This window comes from Pristis pectinata, chromosome 17 (genome assembly GCF_009764475.1).
Source record: "Pristis pectinata isolate sPriPec2 chromosome 17, sPriPec2.1.pri, whole genome shotgun sequence".
NCBI lineage: Eukaryota > Metazoa > Chordata > Chondrichthyes > Rhinopristiformes > Pristidae > Pristis > Pristis pectinata.
The window spans coordinates 33655366-33675488 of NC_067421.1; the positions used below are offsets into that span (position 1 = coordinate 33655366).

Sequence of the window (20123 nt, forward strand, 5' to 3'; positions counted from 1 at the left end):
GTCTGAGAATCCCAGTGAGTGAAGAAATAGACAGAATGTGCATCATCGGGATGTTCACTAAAATGCATTCTTTAAAATAAAGCCACATAAAACATCAATTTGCTGAGAGTTGAAATAATGGTAACATTGTCAGCATTTAGCATGTTGGAACGCATTGCTTCAGAGAACTATTATCAGTTCTATTTATCTACAAATCTGGAACTAATCCAACATTAATATTCCTAATCAGGTGTTTAGTTTCCTGTTGTGTGCACTTCTGTTCTGAAACTGCTGCTGGGAGTTATCACTATCCCGATATACCCATGTGGCCAATTTTCATCTGGACTGTAACCTAGAATCTGGCCTTCTGTAAAACATATTAATTAATGGGATTTGGACGTCGCTGGCAAAGCCATTAATTGTTTCTTATCCCTAATTATCCTTGAGAAGCTGGAGGTGATTTGCCTTCTTGAATCACTGCAGACTTTCTGGTTAAGATACTCCTATATTTCTAAGTCAGAATGATATAGTATCTGGAAGGGATCCTGCAGCTGTTACTATTCCACATGCCTGCTGCCTTGTCCTTCTCGTTGGTAGAGGTCGTGGGATTGCGAGGTGCTATCGGAGTAGCCTTGATGTATAACTGCCGTGCACTCTGCAGCCAGGGTGTGGCAGTGATGGGGAGGATTAACAAAGAGGGTGTCATAGAGTTATACAGCACAGAAACAGGCCCTTCAGCCCAGCTATTCCATGCCGACCAAGTTGCCTATCTGAGCCAGTCCCATTTGCCTGTGCTTGATCCATATCCCTCTAAACCTTTCTTATCCATGCAGCTGTCTAAATCAAATTGTGAATTCAGAACAAAACTTTATTTTTATTCCAAGAGTGAGAAGAACATGGAACTTGCTACCAATAGTGGTTGAGATGAATCGTGAATAAACCAGGGACCTTTCACATTTGAGGCAAACATGATAACTGCTACACTACCGAAACAGCCACAAATTACATGCACGCCGGTACACCTGCCTTTGTGGATGCTAACTTTATGGATGATATTGTTGAAGGGCAGTATTTAGATAAGTGGTGGATAGTGTTTGGAAAACCAGTCAAGCAAATTGCTTTGTCCTGAATGGTGTTTATATTCTTGAATGTCATTGGATTTGCATTCTTCCAGAATAGTGGACAATATTTCATCACACTCTCAAGCACATGACCTGCCATTGTAGCCATGGTTATGTCGCTGGTCGATGTTGACTGGAATGATCTTCATGGCTGGGAACCTGGAGACAGTATTGGACATCAAGGGTAGGGTAGCTCTCGAATGTTGATGATGGTCATTGCCTGGTGCTTGTGCGGAATGTACGTTACTTGCCACTTTTCAAACCATATCTAAATGTAAGCTGGGTCTTGGTGAATATTGTTTGATACCTTTTGAGTGGAGTTGCAAATGTGCAATCATCAGCACACATCCCCATGTCTGACCTTGTAACAGAAGGCAGATCATTGCTGAATCAGCTGAAAATGGTTGGGCCTATAGAGGATCTTCTACAGGAAAATTGATAGGCTGGGACAATAGGCCTGCAACAACCACAACTATTTCTCTTTATGGGAGGTAAGACACCAGCTAGAGTGCATTTTCTCTTAATTTCTGAGTGTCCGATTATTTTCCTATATAAATCATGTACTTTCTTAATTTCCTTTAACTTAAAAGGCTACAATGAATAGCAGAAATGTTTTGATACAAATTTTGAATCATTATCAAATATAGCTCTAACTTCATCCATGAGGCCACACAAACATTTCCAAGAAGAAATTACTGAACTGCAATAAGGAATTTGAATACTGACTAACACATTGTTGTCTACTTAACTTTGCAGTGTTGTGGCAACACCACCCTGCTGATTCATATTGAGAAGCTCAGAGCCTTCCCAATTTCATGGCTTCGTATCACAGCAGACAGTGCATTTTGCAGGAAGCCATTTGAAAAAACTTCTTTAGTAAGAAATTGCAGCCAAATAATGTAAGTTTTCTAGTCAGTGAAAATTAACAGCATTCCTGAATTGGTACACAGAAAACCAATTCCACCAAGTCATAAGCTCCTAAGTTAATATTTTATTTATGAACCATTGAGTTCCCCAATTAATTTATACTTGAAGCAGGTATTATTTAACTTAATTAAACTTGTGCCTTCAAAACCATTGATGTCACTTAATAATTTTGCATTTCCTTCCCCTCTAAATACAAATACGTTTTTAGTACATCAGCTCAACTGCTGCATAAGCTTACTTAGCATGCTATTTACTAAAATAAATGATTATACTTCAAAATGCTTCATGAGTTGTGAAGCAATTTGGGACAATTTGAGATTATGAAATGCATCATTTACATTCAATTCATTCTTATTCTTTAAGTCGATAGACTCTAATGGTAGCAGAACTGTTCTGATAAAATATTTGAGTTGGGCATCCAAATTATTTCCACAAGAGAGTGGAGGTTGTCAGGAAAAAAAACACAGTACATTGTAAAATACAGAAAAAGACCATTTGATCCATCAAGTGAAATTCTGTGTAAGCATGTGCAAACTACTATTTATACCATTACTGTCTCTGCAAATTCCTTGGAAGTGTCCTGGCAGATCAACGTATCCAGTATGGAATCCTTGTTACACTCAGTTGTCTTTGTTGGGCAGGAGTTGTCATTCAAATGACTGAACCTATACTTCTGAACCAGACACTCTATTTCAATTTCCGTCAGAAGATAAGATTACCAGGCAGCCAGAGGAAAAGGTTCAGGGATGTGCTCAGAGCCTCCTTGAAGAAACGCAAGAACCCGGCTGATTCTGGGCAATCTATGGCCCATAACTGCTTAAAGCGGAGGAGCGGTATTTGGAACAGTATTGACAACCTTGAATTCTTGATTCAGGTACGCACAAAGGCCCTGCATATGTGGCAGAAGGAGCAATCCACTTCACAAACTACACATCAACTGCCCCATCAGTGACCATCAGCCCCATCTGTGGAAGACTCTGCAGTTCCTACATTAGCGAGCTTTCATTACTGAGCTAAGAACCCAGAAAACCAGAATGGAAAATAAGTCATCCTGATCCCAAGAAACTTAATGAATAGTAAAATAGTTACTATTTCTCTTTTGTTTTTGGGTTATGAACAATGCACTTAATTACCATATCTAATTGCTTTGAGAGGTTGCACTCTTGTACTGATGGTGCTCTTACAATAGTGTTAAATTGGGAATTGTAGAGTAATGGGAGATGTCTGGGAGCGTAGAAAGAAAACTGTATCTTATCAAGGGTGAACAGTGTGTGAAAATAAGGAAATCTTGGGTACATTATGGGGAAGCTTTGGGTGGTCAATAACTGAGGTGGTGTGGCATCACATCTTAAAATATATATATTAACCTTGGAGAGAATACAGAGTAGATTTACCAGGATGATAATATGGCTCCAAGGAATAAATTAAAAGAGATTGCATAAACTTAATTCCTGGAATTTGATGCAAGGTCAGTATTTGCTGTTCATTCCTTGAATTGTGTGGGTTGCTGAGGAATTCCGCAGTGAATTAAAAGATAACCACATTGGCGTGGTTCTGGAATTACCAACAAGCCCAACCAAGTACAGGTGGAAAGTTTCTTCCCTAAATGGCTAGGTGTGAATCAGACAAGCTTTTGTGAGAACCTCGTAGTTTTGCAATTTAAATGCAATTTGCATTCTAGTTTATTTAAGTAATTTAATTTAAATCCCACAACTGTTGATTTTAAATTTATGTCTCTGAATCATTAGTTCAATCCTTTGAATTATTAGTCCAGTAACATAGCCAATCTGCTATTTAACTTCCATATACCTCAATTTAGATTAGAATAAATTTGATCAACTATTTCAGGATATTATAGGGTACTGATGAATGAGATATAAACTATACTTGCTGGTTAGGGAATCTACAATAGTAGAAAAAACCAAAAAATTAGAAGCAGCCTATCAGGAGTGAAGCAAGTTTTCAGAGGGTGAAAAGTTTAGAACCCTCTTCCGCAAATGTGAAGTTGATAGATTAAGGCATGTGGGTAAAAGAATTAGGCACAGATCAGCTGTGATTGGCAGAACATGCTCGCAGAGCAAAATGACTTACCTCCACTCCCATGCTCCATAAGCAAAAGGAAATATGTTTGTACCTTGAGTACTAAGCTCTTTACTCATTTGTAAGTCAAGTTTTAAAGTGAACATAGTGGTTGGTCTCAGGAAATGGTGACTAGAGCTTAGCCAGGAGTGGAAGCAAGAAGTGGTTAAAGAGGCCACGAGGGAGGATGTGGACAAGACCTGCAGGACCTGAGTGCAATATATTCTTCTGAGACCGTGATTATCTACAGCAGGCATCTCAAGGCACTAGCAAAATGCCACCAATGATATTGCTACAAAATACTCCAAATTCACTGGAAGGACAAGTAAATCAATGTCATTATCCTCTTCTAAGCCAAATCCCTGGTATCAAGGCCCTAGTTACAGTCAGCTATGTTGGGCAGGAAGCTTAGCTTGTATGGCTCACACCAAAGATTATCAGATGGACAGAAGATTCAAGGATATGGTCAAATCCTCTGCGAAGAAATGCAACACCTCCTCTAACTCTCGGGAATCTCTGGTCCACGACCACTCAAAGGGGAAGAGGAACATTCAGGAAGGTATGGAGAACCTCGAGGACAGACATCAGGAGCACACAAAAGCCCTGTGTAGTAGCGGAAAGAGTGCACCACGTTATGAACTAATCACCCACCCATGCCATTAGCTACCACCTGCTCCATCTGTGGACGGGTGTGCATTTCCCACATTGACCTCATTAAGAATCCTAGAACCCACAAAACTGAGTGGAAGTCAGTCTTCCTTAATCCTAAGAGACTGCTCAAGAAGTTATTTCAAATATCATAAGAGTTAACACAAAATGATGACGTCATTATTACTCAATTTTTCCCAGAACTTCAAATTGTTTATTACGAATTTAAAACATTTACCTTCTTGATGACTTTAATTAATTAGACTGATACAATCCACGAAACTCAGTTTAACGCCCTAAACCAAACTTCATGGAAACATATGATAGCCCAGGATGAAGTGTCAATGATGTCATCGCCTTGCGTGTAGTGACGCGATGACGTGCGTCGTTGGGTTTGCGCGGGCAATGGCGGGCACTAGGACCCGGCTAACTTGCGCCATGGGCCCTCTGTCTCTCGGTCTTCTCGCCGCTTTACCCTCGCTCGTCCTGAGCCAGGACCGAGCCCCGGTTACCCGAGAGCGGCCTTTCAACGTGCTGAAGTATCAGAACGTCGGTAAGGATAACCCGGGTCTCACACCCGCGAGAGCCAGCCAGTAGGAGCACGGCGGCCTGCGGGGAGCTCGTCCGAGCGGCGGGGCGGTCGGCTTTGCCCCCTAGTACCGCAAAAAATATCGGAGGGAAATTGACCTTTAAGAGAATAATTAAAGGGGAAGGACAACCCCCCCTCCCCCCCCCCCCCCCCCCCCGGGCTCGGTTCAGTTGGTGTTTGAAGCTTGAACTAAGGGAGAGTTGGGTTTCACATGAGATACTTCTGCTTCAGTGGCCTGAAACTACGTGGGATAAGGTTTTATACCCCATTCTAGTAAATATATACCCCATACAGAACTGCAGGCTTGAAACATAGAAACTAAATAGGATAACGTTATATACCCAATTCTAGTAAATGTGGATTAAATTATTAATATATTTAATGTTTCCCTTTTATTTTCTTCCTACAGTTCTGACTGTCAGTATCCTGAGCATTCTGCTGCTTATCATGATCGTAATGGTGATCTGCGTGTACAAACCCATCCGTCGGCGGTGAAAGATTTGGGATTTCTTTGTGGAATCTAATCTGAATAGAGATTTTTGTGTTTCAAGTAATTAAGTCTACGTTCCTGCTGGCAAACCAACTACATGTGAAGTCCATCACTTTGGCACATTTCTTCATTTTGACGTCTTTGCTAAAGGACTGGAACACTTCATGAACTGATTATGAGTCAACATGAGGATCTGGTTGCAACTGAACATGACTACTAGACTGGGAGTCTAGTCTGTGCAATTAAACTGACAGAACTACATCTGAAATGGTGGGAAGAAGATGTCTACCACCAGATTTTCATTTAACATCAACAAAGTGTATACACTGGGAAATGAGCTATAACTGAGTCATTGTACTGTGCCGTAACCTGTCAGATATCCTTTGGTGACAAATTGTCATCACCTTTCTCCCTCCCCTTGTCTTTGACTCATCCCAACATGATGCATTCTCTAGCTGATGGATGCTAACTAGAGTGCATTTGGATAGATGGCAATCTTTTTGTTATCTTCCTTGTGTGTGATACACCTAGTCTCTGCTCTGCCTCTTCAGTAAATCTTAGATAAAGTCCAAGAGTCAAGTCCATGGTGATTAGGAAGTGAGAACCCCAAAACCTAGCTTGTGGTTTAACTGATTAAATATGCCACTTTTAAATAGTTATTTACTTTTCACTTGCTAGGAGTGCGGTTCTGGATACTGGACTGAGAAGCTTTGAAAATCATAAACTGCTGTCGCAGGAATATGCATTCTGGATGGATTAGTGGGAATGGGGGGGGATGCGAAATGTTAGAAATTATTAGTAATTCAAGCAGCATTTGTGAAGAAAGAAGCAGAGTTAAAGTTTTAGATTGGTAATTTTTTTTCAGATCTGACATTACTTCGGTGACATGAAACCTTTACTCTCTTTCTGTCTCCACAGTTTCTGCCTTAGCTGTGGTGGATTATGTTTTTGACCAATCTGGCTGACAAATGAAATTCTTCTCATGTAAACTACTACACTGTAAAAATTACAAACGACACTAATATTCCTTTAAACTTTCAATCTTCCCAACCAAAAAAAAAATCAGTTTTGGAGAAAAAAATAAGGAAACTGATATTTTTGTTCCAATAAAAACATTATTTTTCAAGGATTTCGCAGTAAAATGGTGCCATGAATAATCATCTATTTTTTTAAGATTGAATTTATCATTATTAAATCAGGATAAACCAGGAATTTTATGTGTTAAGTTCCTAAATAATGACAAGTCTTGAAATTACTGATTGGAAATTTCATTATAATTGATTGTAGTTAAATCTTTAACTGAAGAAATGGATAAAAAAATTTTTAAAAAACAGTAGGTTCAAAACTACAGAGGAGACACGAGAGACAGGTGATGCTGGAATCTGCAGCAAAAGACAAACTGCTGGAGGAACTAAACAAGTCAAGCATCATCTACGGAGGCAAAGTGATGGTTGACATTTTGGGTTAAGACCCTGCATCAGGTCCTGATATAGAGTCTTGCCCCAAAACATGGACCAGTGCAAAACTACAGATGCTCTGAACCTGTGAGGCACACAAGGAAAAAGCTGGAGGTACTTAACCAGAAGTTATTTCCTTTGAGGAATAGAATTTCAGGGGTTTAGACCAGTTCTGGAGAATTATCTATTGACCTGTAAAGCTACTGACCATCTCCTATCTTTCCATTGATACAGACTGACCTGGATACTTCAAAAATATTTGACCAGGTTATTCTTTTAATGTGTACTGAAGATAATGGGTGACAATTAAGTAATGATGCACCTATTTTAATTTTTAATTAATGATTGATGCTGCTGACTTAATGCTAATATTTCATATAATGCTGGACAGTGCCCAGGGTATACAACATCCTGCACCTAGTTAAGCATACCCTAGACTCTTGACATCTTCCAGTTCATTGATACTTTTGTCTAAAAAAAATTCTGATTATAATCCAATCATGCATTAGCAACACCCATTACCAAAAGGTTACATTCCCCCATAACTAAAATGGTGGATTTGTCACCAAGTTATTATCTTTAGACTTTCTGGTGTTTTTAATTGTAAAAGAAGCACATTTTAATTTTATTGTTGCTGGTTTTTATTCTGCATGTTGCTGGTAATCTTGTATATTTTATATGCCTCAATGTTTAGTTATGGCAATATGAGGGGAAAGATGTCATTATGGTGAGACTACAACTGGAATATTGTGTATAGGTTGGTTCTCTACCTAAGGATTTGCTTGCAAAGGAGGGTGTGCAGCCCAGGTTGATTCCAGGGATGGAGAGTTTGTTCTTGGAGGAGAAATTAAATAAACTGAGCCTCTGCCCTCTGAAGGTTAGAAGAATGAAGGGAATCTCAAGGAAACAAATGGAATTCTTAATAGTTTGGCAGGATAGATGCAGGGATAATATTTCTCCTCATTGGGTTGTTGAGGATCAGAGATCATAGTCTGAATAAGGAAATAGTTTGGCAGGATAGACGCAGGGATAATATTTCTCCTCATTGGGTTGTTGAGGATCAGAGATCATAGTCTGAATAAGGAAATGGCCATTCAGAACTTGGAGGAAGAGATTTTTCTTAACTAGGGCAGTGAAGTAAATCTTTGGAATACTCTATATGAGGGCTGTGGAGACTTGGCTGCTGTGCATATTTGGGATGAGATTGATTTTTGGATATGATAGGATATGGGATTAGTAGGTGAAATTGGAGCTGAGGAGAAAGATCAGCCTATGATCTTATTAAATGGCGGAGAAGGTGCAGGAAGCTGAATGGCATATTTCTGCTTCTGTTGTAATTCAAGTTGTTGTTTCTCCTCAGAACACATTGCTTTTCAATTGTCTCAGTGGTTGAGTACCTTCCAAGCACATGACTGCTTACCATCTAGAGGGGTGAGAGAAGTAGGTGCACTGGAAATTCACTCCTACAAGTTTCCCTTCTGTGTCACACAGCATCCCGACTTGGAAATAAATTGTTATTCCTTCATCATCACTTGGTTTAAATCCTGGCAGTCCAACAGCATTGTGGGAGCACTTTCAACATAAGAACTGCAGCAGTTCAAGAAAGTAGCTCATGACCAAGGGCAATTAGGAACTGGCAATGGCACTTGCATTACTTAAATGAATAGTTTAAAAAAAAAATCTGAACTTTCTTTGTGTAGGTAACAGGATATTTGTTCTGAAATCTTGAGAGAAACACTAATCAATTTTTAGTAATAGCACATGGTGTTTAAAATATGGTTGTGTGCTTGATTTGTACCTTTTAAGAAACCAGCTAAAGATGTTACAGACCTGACGTTCTTAAAACTGTACCAAATTTGAACCAGCTTTATCCCATGTGTTAAAGCTAATCTTTTGACACATCTGGAAAGAATCTACAGTAAGGATTTTTATTAGTGGTACTAATGCTGGGCAGTTTTACTTTGCACTAATTATTAATGTTTTAAACATGAACTGGAATTTTTATTTGTAATGGTTTTGCACACTGGACAAGTTATTTATTGTTTTAATAGTTTTAAGTTTCTGTCAATGATGTAATTGCAATCAGCAGTTTGTGGAGTTTACCTGTATAATGCTGCTACATCTTTTCCTTTGGTGAGACATTGGTTTTCCTCTCAGTATTGTAGAAAGGTTTTTAGTAAATTGTTACTGTCCAATTTTAGCAGAATGCTGTACCATCCTGCATTGTTCTGCTTGTCTGTTTCACATTTGTTCTTTCTGGGCCTCTAATGGAGCAGGTGAATTCAGTCAAAGTTTACAAAATCCATGGGGATTAAAAACATAAAGAACTGCTTTAACATTAGCAAAAACTTGGAGTTAAGGCAGTAAGCCACATTCTTATTAGGTAAAAGTAACTGTCTGAATGTTGGGATTCATTCTTCAGATTCATTTTTGTATAAGAGTAATGTTTTATTCCCAGCAAGTATAGCTTCATCCAGCACCCTTTTGATAGGTAACCCTCTTTTGTAGCTAGTTATCTGGAAAGGATATCTCACTTAACCAGTCTTTGTAATATGAAGTTACTACAGAGCTAATTGGTTTAATGCAAGAGGAAGGGACTTTAGTTTGAGTTATGAAGATGAGAGTTAACTATGATGGGGAAATGTTTAATTGGGATTAAAAGTAGTATAGGTTTTATTCAGGACAAAAGAGAAAGGGAGATTAGAGTTGCAATCTTTTAGATGTGGGCAAGTAGAGAGCAATTTATCTAAAGAAGGGTAAGGATTAACAGTTTATGTAAGGGATGGAAAGATGGGTTGTGTTTAAAATAGTTTATAATTACAAATAGCTCAGAATATTGGTTCTATCAAGAGTTATATCAAGGAGAATAATTAATTATTCCCATATGTATGGCTAAGGAGGGTTTGCAAATTATTTAACTAACATGTTCTTCCTGTGATTTCATTTGGAAAGCTATTTTTACCTGCTAGCTACACAAGGATTCACTGGAATTTTTTCCCCCTCTCCTATGATTGCATGGGTAATCAAGACACATTAGTGCTTCTAAAGCTGCACTTGGTGTGGGATTAAAGTTTGGGACAATGGTAACTTGTAAAATGATGATAAATCTGTTCAGTATGTACTTAAAGCAACCTATCACTTCCAAAAAGTTCTGTCTGGTGACAGTACAATTAAACAGAACCTGTATGTGCACCCTTTGTAAAATCATCATTTCATTTCAAAGACTCTCTTTCATTAAGGATTGGAACAAAATCTGTAGGTTCTTTGCTGCTAGTGAAAGAACAGTTATGAAGTACAGATGCAATATCTTGTATGTGGTATTCCTGATGATATTCATTTTCTGTGTGTTCAGAAAATTGGTTACCATCTTTCTAATAAATGGTAGCATTCATTAGCATTGTAAACACCTTTTTATTTTATTTTTAATGTGTTTTGTCATAAGATTTAAAATTGATGTTCCTTTTTTGGAATCACCTTTGAGGTTGGGGGTGGGGAAAAAACCCAAGTCAATCCTGACAAAAATGTTTACTACTATTTGCTGATGGTCTAGTATTGGTTGCCTTTAAAAAAGGAGCATCAGTGCGTTACTGAAATATTTTGCTTGAATATTTTCCCCAACAATTATTTTAGAACTCCCACTAAATGCATTCACAAACTATATTTTAAATGGGGAAGAAACTGGGAACAAATTCTTTTCCTGCATGGCTTATTTTGGCATTGACTGCATTTTTTACCCAGGAGTGTTCAATGATACACAGCAGGCTTGCACAATCAATCCATCCATCCATTGTTATCATGTTGGCACATTAGTCATGCTGACCAAACACTTCCATTAAGATACCAATGATTCCTTTTCATAATTCCCCCTGTTTTTTTTTGGACATTATGACACTGTATCCCTGGGGCTTATTTATATAGAGCTTGCAAGAATATTAGCATTTGTGAAAGGTTCCCAGGCTGAGGCTTAAGCTGAACACTGATGGAATGCTGCATTGTCAGATCTTAGGTAAGACAATTGAATATGTTTATTCAAGTAGAGACTTTAAAAAAAACCAATAATACCATTAAATGAAAGGCAGTTTTAATAGTCTGGTCAATATGCTAAATAAACAGTTGAACTGCAAGTTTTGGGATTGTGCAAATTGATTGCTTTGGTTACCTACAAGTCACCAGGTTTAAAAAGCAGTTCATTGGTCAGTAATTGATTTAAAAGATCCTGAATCACTGAAGATACTGCATAAACTTTTAACTACAACCTACATTTCTTTGATCACTTACTTTTCTATGCATGATTTCCTATCTGTGTTTATATCACAGGCACATAGGAATACACAATTTTTAAACAAATTTGAATTCATGGCAATTTCCCAAATCCCCTGCTTCAGATTGATAATTTCCTTAAATAATATTCCAGAAACTGTGTACAAGTTACATCCAATATGGCACTTCAATGGACAGAATGTTTGCCTGAGTGAGTCTAGAAACATTTCTTGCAGTTGCACTTGAACACTTTCAAAAACAGCCTTTCTTATAACATTGTGAGCAATCTTACATACTCTTTTTGATTGCCTCAAGAATCAGTGAATTTATCTGGAACCTTTCCTCAACAAGATTATATCAAACCTGATTACAATGAGGCACGGTCTACTGTAAGCCTACATCATTCCAAACAGTAACCTAAAGGAAAATAGTTTCTAGTTTACAACAGTTCATTAAAATAAACTCACAAATAAACCAGATTTAATTTTTTTACTTACATAATTCAGAGAAAAGAGTAAAAGCACACTTCTGCAAAACTACAGTGTACAGTCTCATTTCAAAGTATAAGTTAAACCTTTTTACAAAGATTAAGATATCTGAAATGATCAGCATAGCTCTTATTTCCTCCCTTTATAAATGGGGAAAAAAAAGTATAATTTCACATTTCACCAGAATCAGTATGAGTGTGGGGCATTCATTTCTTCAGACCAAGTTTAAATGCTCAAAAAGCAAAAAAAAAAAATTGTTTTCCATTTTCATTTTACATTAATGACATATTCATTGCTATGGTCTGCAAACCATGTCCTTGGAACAACTGATTGGAGTCTGAGCCTATTACAATATCTTGGCTAAGACATGAAAAGGTCCTAATGTTGACCTTCAGTAGGTGGTTTAGCTTATCCTGGCTGCAGTTTGTGTGGGGATGGGGTGGGTGCAATAATCAGATAGGGTTCCTAATCCTGGTCATTATCCAGCAATCCCTGTAGAAAAATGTGCATGTGTAGAGATTAAGTGAGCAATTCCAATGTAAGATTTAGCAATTTGGCCCTCCCCCACAATAAAATAGCATTCCAACTTCTGCTACACAGGCAACACAGGGTGGGCTAGTAATGCAACTATGCCTGTGTCAGTTCAAATGCAGTCTGCAAGAAACTTACTATGGCTAAGTGCAACATTTGTGAAGTTACAACTGAGTGGAAATGGCAACACATTTCTGTATCTTATATAAAAGCTGTATGTGATCTGCCTGTTTAAGAAGTTTGTTTCAATGCAGGGGCAATTTGGCTCTTACTATCGGAAAAGCAATGCAATAAAACAGCATTAAAGTAAGCTCAGAAAATGGTAATTGTGTCAGAAGGTTCACTGCATTCCTGATCTGTAAACTGGGCATTAGATAATATTGTGGTTTCCAAGACAAATCAGGACTGTGCAAGGAAGAAGGCCAATAGCCAGTGCTGGTGAATGCTACATATCACTGCATCAGGGAAGGAAAGAAACACCAACACAATCTGCTCACCATGCAGATTGTTCACTGAAATGTCAAAAATATGGAAAAAATATACTTTCTTTAAAAACAGTCTGATTAATTTCACGGTTGTAACAGGTTAATAAAGTGCTGTGCACCCGTTTCAACTGGCCCACAAAGAGCCTTCATTGCTCCTGCAGAGAGAGCTCCAATATACGCTTCAGCATTGCTTCCTCTTCTCGCTGTCTTTTCTCTTGCTCCTCAAGCTCTTTGGCAGAAAGCTCCATGGCATATTGCAACTGAGTGTTGTAGTTGGAGAACTGGTTTATGGACTGAGAGCCAGGAGAGCTCTCACTGATTGCCCTAGAAGAATTGGATTAACAGAATAGTGATGGAAACATTTAGGGAGTACACACGTTGTTCAATTTAAGGGTATTTCCCCTGGATCTTGTAGTAAATGTAACAAACAAAGATCCCAATCTCTTTCCCTGGTGTCTGTCAGGTCAGTTATGACCAGCATAGCAATAGTGGTGCTACAGCTAGCTGTGCATCTCCTGCACCACCAAATCACCAGTTTCCATTCCATTCCCAGTGATTATCTTGTATGAATAGGATTCATCTTCTTCAGCCTGTCAACCAGAATGCACTTAAACCATCCATTGAATTTTACCCCAGTATCTTCAGAAAACATAATATAAATAATGTAAAGCCTTTTAATCAGGTCAGACGTTATCTGCACCCAATAACCTCACCACCTCAACATCCTTAGGTGCAGTGATGTCCACCAGGCTAAACCATAATAGTTTTGCCATTCTGTTCCAAAGTGCATTTTTAATTCAATTTACAACTCATTAGCAGAAGATTTAGGAAGTGACTTCCTCCCCAGCCCAGTGACACATTTGAAGTTGTTAAAATTTCTAGTTTCCCCACTTTGTTTTCAAAAGAAACTTATGTGCAAAGAACATCAGATAGTCTATTTATTTTAACTAGCCTCTGTGTCAAGATCTTTATGATCTCTTTCCCTGAGCATCATAGAAACTATCATTGACCCAGTTGTGGCCATGCTGCCTCTTTGAAAAAGCAATCATACTTAGATCTTCATCCATGCATTTTCTCCATTACCCTGCGAATTGTTCACTCCCAAGTAACTGTTCAATACTCTTTTCAACTTACTTATGGAATAATTTTCCAACAGGAAGGTAGGTAAGGACAGCTTCTACCCCACAGTGATAACACTATTGAACAGTTCCCTTATACAATGAGATGGACTCTGACCTCACGATCTACCTTGTTGTGACCTTGCACCTTATTGCACTGCACTTTCTCTGTAGCTGTGACACTTTACTCTGTACTGTTATTGTTTTTACCTGTACTACATCAATGCACTCTGTACTGACTCAATGTAACTGCACTGTGTAATGAATTGACCTGTACGATCGGTTTGTAAGACAAGCTTTTCACTGTACCTCAGTACAAGTGACAGTAATAAACCAATACCAAGTTTTACAACTCCAGTCAGGGTTGAATGAAAACTTCTCTTCATCTCCCCTTTAGAGTTTTTGCTGATGATTTTAAATTTGAGCTCTGCTTAGTAACCCACACCATAGAAAAATGCTGTTCTCAATCTGACAAAACTCTCCATCATTTTGAAGACCTATTACTTTAACCTTCCCTGCCCAAAGAAGAACATCTAACTTTTCACACCTCTTGTAACCAATATGGTGAGGCTGCATTTAGGTACTATGTACAGTGTTGGTCACCATGTTATAGGAAAGATGTGGTTACACTGGAAAGAGTGCAGAAAAATTTGAGGATGTTGCCAGGACTAGAGGGCCCGAGATATAGGGAGCGGTTGGCCAGGCTTGGTCTTTATTCCTTGGAACATAGGAGAATGAGGGGCGACCTTATAGAAACGCTTAAAATTATGAGAGGCATAGATAAGGTGGATAGTAGCAGTCTTTTCCCCAGGGTAGGGGAGGCCAGAACTAGGGGGCATAGGTCTAGGGTGAGAGGGGAAAGATTTAAAAAAGGGACCTCAAGGCCAATTTTTCTGCACAGAAGGTGGTGAGTATATGGAACGAGCTGCCAGAGGAACTGGTTGAGGCAGGTACAATAGTATAATTTAAGAAGCACTTGGAAAGGTCCACGGAGGGGTGGGGCTTAGAGGGAAATGGGTTGAATGCAGGAAGCTGGGACTAGCTGGGTGGTCGGTGTGGACTGGTTGGGCTGAAGAGTCTGTATCCACGCTGTATTGCTTGATGACCATCATCTATAACATGGTATCCTCATTAAATCCATAGTACTTTTGTTTTTAAATGGCCTTTATGTCTTTTCTGAAGCCTGGCACAGAGAATTGTCCACAATATATAGCAGATGCCTAAACCAATAATCTGAAATGTTCTAGAATGCTTTAAGATTTTATTCTTCTGTTTATAAATTCACGTGATGCAATGACGTTACAACCAACATCAACTTGGCATGTGGAAACTTGGCTTGTAGACTTGTGGAAAGGGTCACCACTTTTTCTGCTTGCCCACATTTTCCAAAATCATGCCATTTATACTCCCCTCCCATCATTTGTCCTTCTGAAGTGTATCATATTACACAAGAAAATACTTATGCCATTTTACCAGTCTTTGTCCTCCTGAAGCCCACCACAGTCATTTGGGCAAATAGAAGGGACTGAATGCAAAGCTTGAGGAGCTTTCTGCTATGGGAAACAGTTAGGTGCCCCAGAAGCATTCTCATAATTGTTAGCTTGTACTGACAGATGGAGTCATCGTTCTGATCTTGAACCACACTTGTTGAATCAACTTCACTGTGAAAATGGAACAGTTCAACAGTGAAGGGAAATATGGAAAACGTTACTCCTGCTGTTACCAACCCTTCCAATAGCAGTACAATTAAGTGGGACCCTGGATGCCTACCACTCACCTCCAACTGCTCAAATTCTAGGCAGAGACTCTCCAGCAGAGCAGTTCTGGGTTTGTGGGAAAATGACAAGGAAACAGAAAAAAAAGGCTGATTACCAGGCCCTAATGTAAAAAGATAGCTGGAGGAGTCCATGTGTCCTCTTAAGCCTGCTTTGCCAACAAGGTCATGGCTGATCCTCTACCTCAATTGCACTTTCCCACCTGATCATGTAATCCCCTTAGTGTCCAAAAATATTGTTCAGTCTTGAACATAATCAATGACTGAGCACTCAGTACATAAATTTTTCCTTACTCGGTCCTAAATTGTTAACCACTTATCCCAAGATGAATCCACACAATTGGGACAATTTCACATAATTCCAAGATAACAAGCCTCTGGTTCTAAACTCTCCAGTTAAAAAAAAAACAGCCTCTGACCCTGTCAGGCCCCCTTTGAATGTTATGTCTCAGTGAGGGACATTTAAGAGACTCTTAGATAGACACATGAATGATAGAAAAATAGGGGACTATGTGAGAGGTAAGGGTTAGATAGATAAAATGTCGGCACAACATTGTGGGCCGAAGGGCCTGTACTGTGCTGTAGTGTTCTATGTCCTGTGAGATCATCTCTCAATTAAATAAACTCCAAAAAGTATAGACCCATCCTCTTCAGCCTCTCCTCACTGGTCAGCATCCTCATACCAATAATTAATCTGGTAAATTTTGTTACATTGCCTCTTTCCTTGGGTACGAAGACCAAACTGTACCACAGTATTCCAGGTGTGGTGTCATCAAAACCTTGCGCAAAATCTTTCTTTCTCTTGTACTCCAATTTCCTTCCAACAAGGATCAGCGTACCATTTGTCTTCCAAACTGCTTGCAACTCACAATTAACTACACTTCTTGCATCCGTATAACCAGTGAAAACCTCGAAGCTATTCACATGGGTGTTAGCAGCCAAAATGTGATAAGAGCCACTTGTGAAGATATTCATCACAAGCACCAAGCATTAAGAAACCCTGTTAACTAGATTCAAAGGAGGATGGTGAGAGGAAAATTAGGTGTCCCAATAAATATTAAAATAGATAGTTTAATTGCACACTGGGCTTGTACAACATTTTTGGAACATAAATATTTTGTTCCCAGATCTGATGGAAATGTTCTCCACTTGCCACTAAAAATTCTTGACTTTGCAACAATTAGTGCTTCATAGGAAAAAAAACAGCTTAATTTTGGCTCTTTGCTTACTTCAGTACAAAACATGAAAGCAAAAGAAAGGGGTGATACTTTTCTTACACAAAATAAATTTTTGTAGAGTAATATTCCTTTACCTCTCACTATCTTGATTCAAGCTCTGTTCTGACAGCGAAGTCCTGCTGGGAACCTCTTCCCATGCACCCTAAAATAAAAAGAAGCCATAAGTATCACATTTAATTTTTTATCTTGCTACATTTACTTTGCCAATTTTGTCAGGATACCAGAGCTGCAGAATGGAAGACTTTGCTGTATCTGAGAGAACAATTACACCACAGTTTTGCATTGAGTCATATGCATGGCTCAGCAGATAATGCAAGATTCTAGTTAGAAAGTTACAAATTAATGCCAAACTGCCCACATTTATGTACAATTCAGGCTGATACTTTGGTTTATTATCTTAGTTTGTAAGTACCATACAGCTGTTCAAACTGATGCAAGATATCCCTCAGCAGCCTAGCTAATGTTGTTCCTTCACTCACTACCAAAATCATTTATCACCCTCCTAGCAGTCTCCACCTTCACCCTCCTCTTCCCCCAACTGGCTCCATCTGCCTTTTCTTGTCTTGCCTCCATCTATCATCCACCTGCCTCTCTCTCTATCTCTCTCTCTCTCTCTCTCAACTCCACCCCTCCCCCTCTCCTATCTGGCTCCATCTGCCTGTCATCCTTCACTCCTCCTTGGTCCACCAATCACCTTGTCTCACCACTCCTCCCTCTTCTTTATACTGGCTGTATTCCCTGTCCACCCTCAGTCCTGATGCACGGCTTTGACCCAAAACGCTGACAATAACTCTCCACCCCACAGATGCTGCCTGACTTGCTGAGTTCCTCCAGCAGATTGTTTGATCTACCAATTATTCACTTGTTTGCTGTTTCTGGAAGTTCCCTGTGGGCAAATTGTTTATTAGATTAATTTAACTGAGTGGAATTCACAGGCAATTCATTGTTTTACAGCTCTTTAGGTATTCAAAAAACACAAAGGATACCAAGCAATTTGCTAAATGGTGCAAAATGTGCTGAGAAAAGTAATTTTGAATTATAAACCGCAGTGTAAATAGAGTCAATCTAACTGCACTTTAAAAAGGTAAAGAAAAACAAAAGTTCTGTCCCAAATTGTGCTAATCTCAAACTAGATTTAATTGGACATTACACTTTGAATCAAGATGAAAAAATAAATCCAGTGTCCTGCTGATGGTTCTCTTGATTTCTTATTGCAAATTATTTTTGTGTGCGGCCTTCAGTAGAAGATAATATTAGGTTCAACTCTGACTGATTCAACCAAAGAGCTGATAGCTGTGGCTGCTATTAACTACTTGTGATATATTTTGATAGGAAGAACAAGGTGACCAAGATAGTCAAAAATGTACAAAGTAGGTATTGGAACAGAAAAGCTTGGAGGTTTGGGTGTATGAATCTTTGAAGATGGCAGGACAGTTGGAGAAAGTGGTTTTAAAGAAAAGCATGAAGGCTCCTTCCTGGGCAATACATTGACGACAAGTACAAAAAGGAGGGGAACAAGTACAAAAAGTAGGAAATGTGAAATAAAAATATAAAATGTTGGAAATATAACAATACAGGCAGCAGAGGAGACACAAACAGTTTACATTTGTTGAATCTTTTTGAAACACTGGTTCAGACATTGCTGCAGTATTATGTCCAATTCTGCAAAGCCTGCATTTAGTAAGGCTTCAAGGGAGCATGCAGAAAAGAAATAATAAAATGTTTCCATATCTATACGCAAGAGACTTCAACTGTCTGGATAAACCAGAGTTTTCCTTACAGCAGATAAGAAAAAAAGGGAACTTGTATAGATAAAAATTGGATAGTGTGCAGCACAATGGCACAGCTAGTGACAGTTCAACCCAGACCTTGGGGTACTATCTGTGTGGAGTTTGCACATTTTCCCTGTGACAACATGGGTTTCCTCTGGGTGCTCCAGTTTCCCTCCATACCCCCAAAAATGTGTAGGGTGGTAAGTTAATTGGCCACTGTAAATTGCTCCCAATATGTAGGTAAATGGTAGAATTTGAGGAGAGTTGATAAGAATATGGAGAGAATAAAAAAAATAGAATTAGTGTAAGATTAGTGTAAATGAATGGTTGATGGTCGGCATAGACTCGGTGGCCCAAAGGGCCGATTTCCATGTTGAATCACTCTACAACTCTGTGACTAAGGCCTAGATCAAATAAGAAAATCTTTTCCCAGTAGTGGAAGGGTCAAAAACCAGAGATTTAAAGTGATTGGCAAATTTAAGGTGACATAAGGAACTTCTTTTGCAGGTGGTTATAACCTAACAGGCATTGTCTGCAAGGGTGATGGAAGCAGATGTAATTGCAGGTTGCAAAAAGAAATGGAATAAGTATTTGGAGGAATAAAAACAGCAAGCAGAAATGGGACTAACTGCATTACTCTTCCCAAAATATGGCATGGCTTCTTTCTGTGCTATAATAACTCTGATTTGAGAAACCATACCCAAGCAAGAGACACCACCTCAAGTCGTGTGCAAAAGGAAGTTCCTCATTAAAATATCAAGCCATAATTTTAAACTCACATCATTGCCATCAGGCTGGGAGTCCAAAAGACTCTGCTGGATTGCGAGCTGGATTAGCTGGTCATTCTCATCTCCATCAATTCCAGGCACCACATTCCGTCTGCCACCACGGATGTGGTAATTTTCTGGAATGGCGAAAACGGATGGGTCCACTTCAAAGCTAGATTCTAAAGACAGTAGAAAATAGGTCAGATCAACTCCCAAATGCAAAAATTTGGTACAATAAATGTACAAGATAAACATTATATAGATAACATAGCCAAACACCCTAGCAATTATATAGTACACCAGCAGATTGCAAATTTTCTTTTATGTACTTTACGATATGTGGGCATTACTAGAACAGACAGCATTAATTGGAATTGGTTTATTATTGTCACACATACCG

General features: G+C 38.9%; 1 protein-coding gene across 1 annotated transcript in view; it reads right to left on the reverse strand.

Moving 5' to 3' along the window:
- Positions 1-12024: 12024 nt before the first annotated feature.
- ankrd13a (ankyrin repeat domain 13A) overlaps positions 12025-20123 on the reverse strand; it is a 31359-nt gene continuing 23260 nt past the window's right edge. The window contains exons 13-15 of the mRNA XM_052032408.1: positions 19736-19902; positions 17259-17326; positions 12025-13378 (exon numbers count right to left, since the gene is read on the reverse strand). Coding sequence (XP_051888368.1) covers positions 13201-13378; positions 17259-17326; positions 19736-19902 — 413 coding nt within the window. The 3' untranslated portion in view covers positions 12025-13200. The remainder of the gene's footprint in view (positions 13379-17258; positions 17327-19735; positions 19903-20123) is intronic.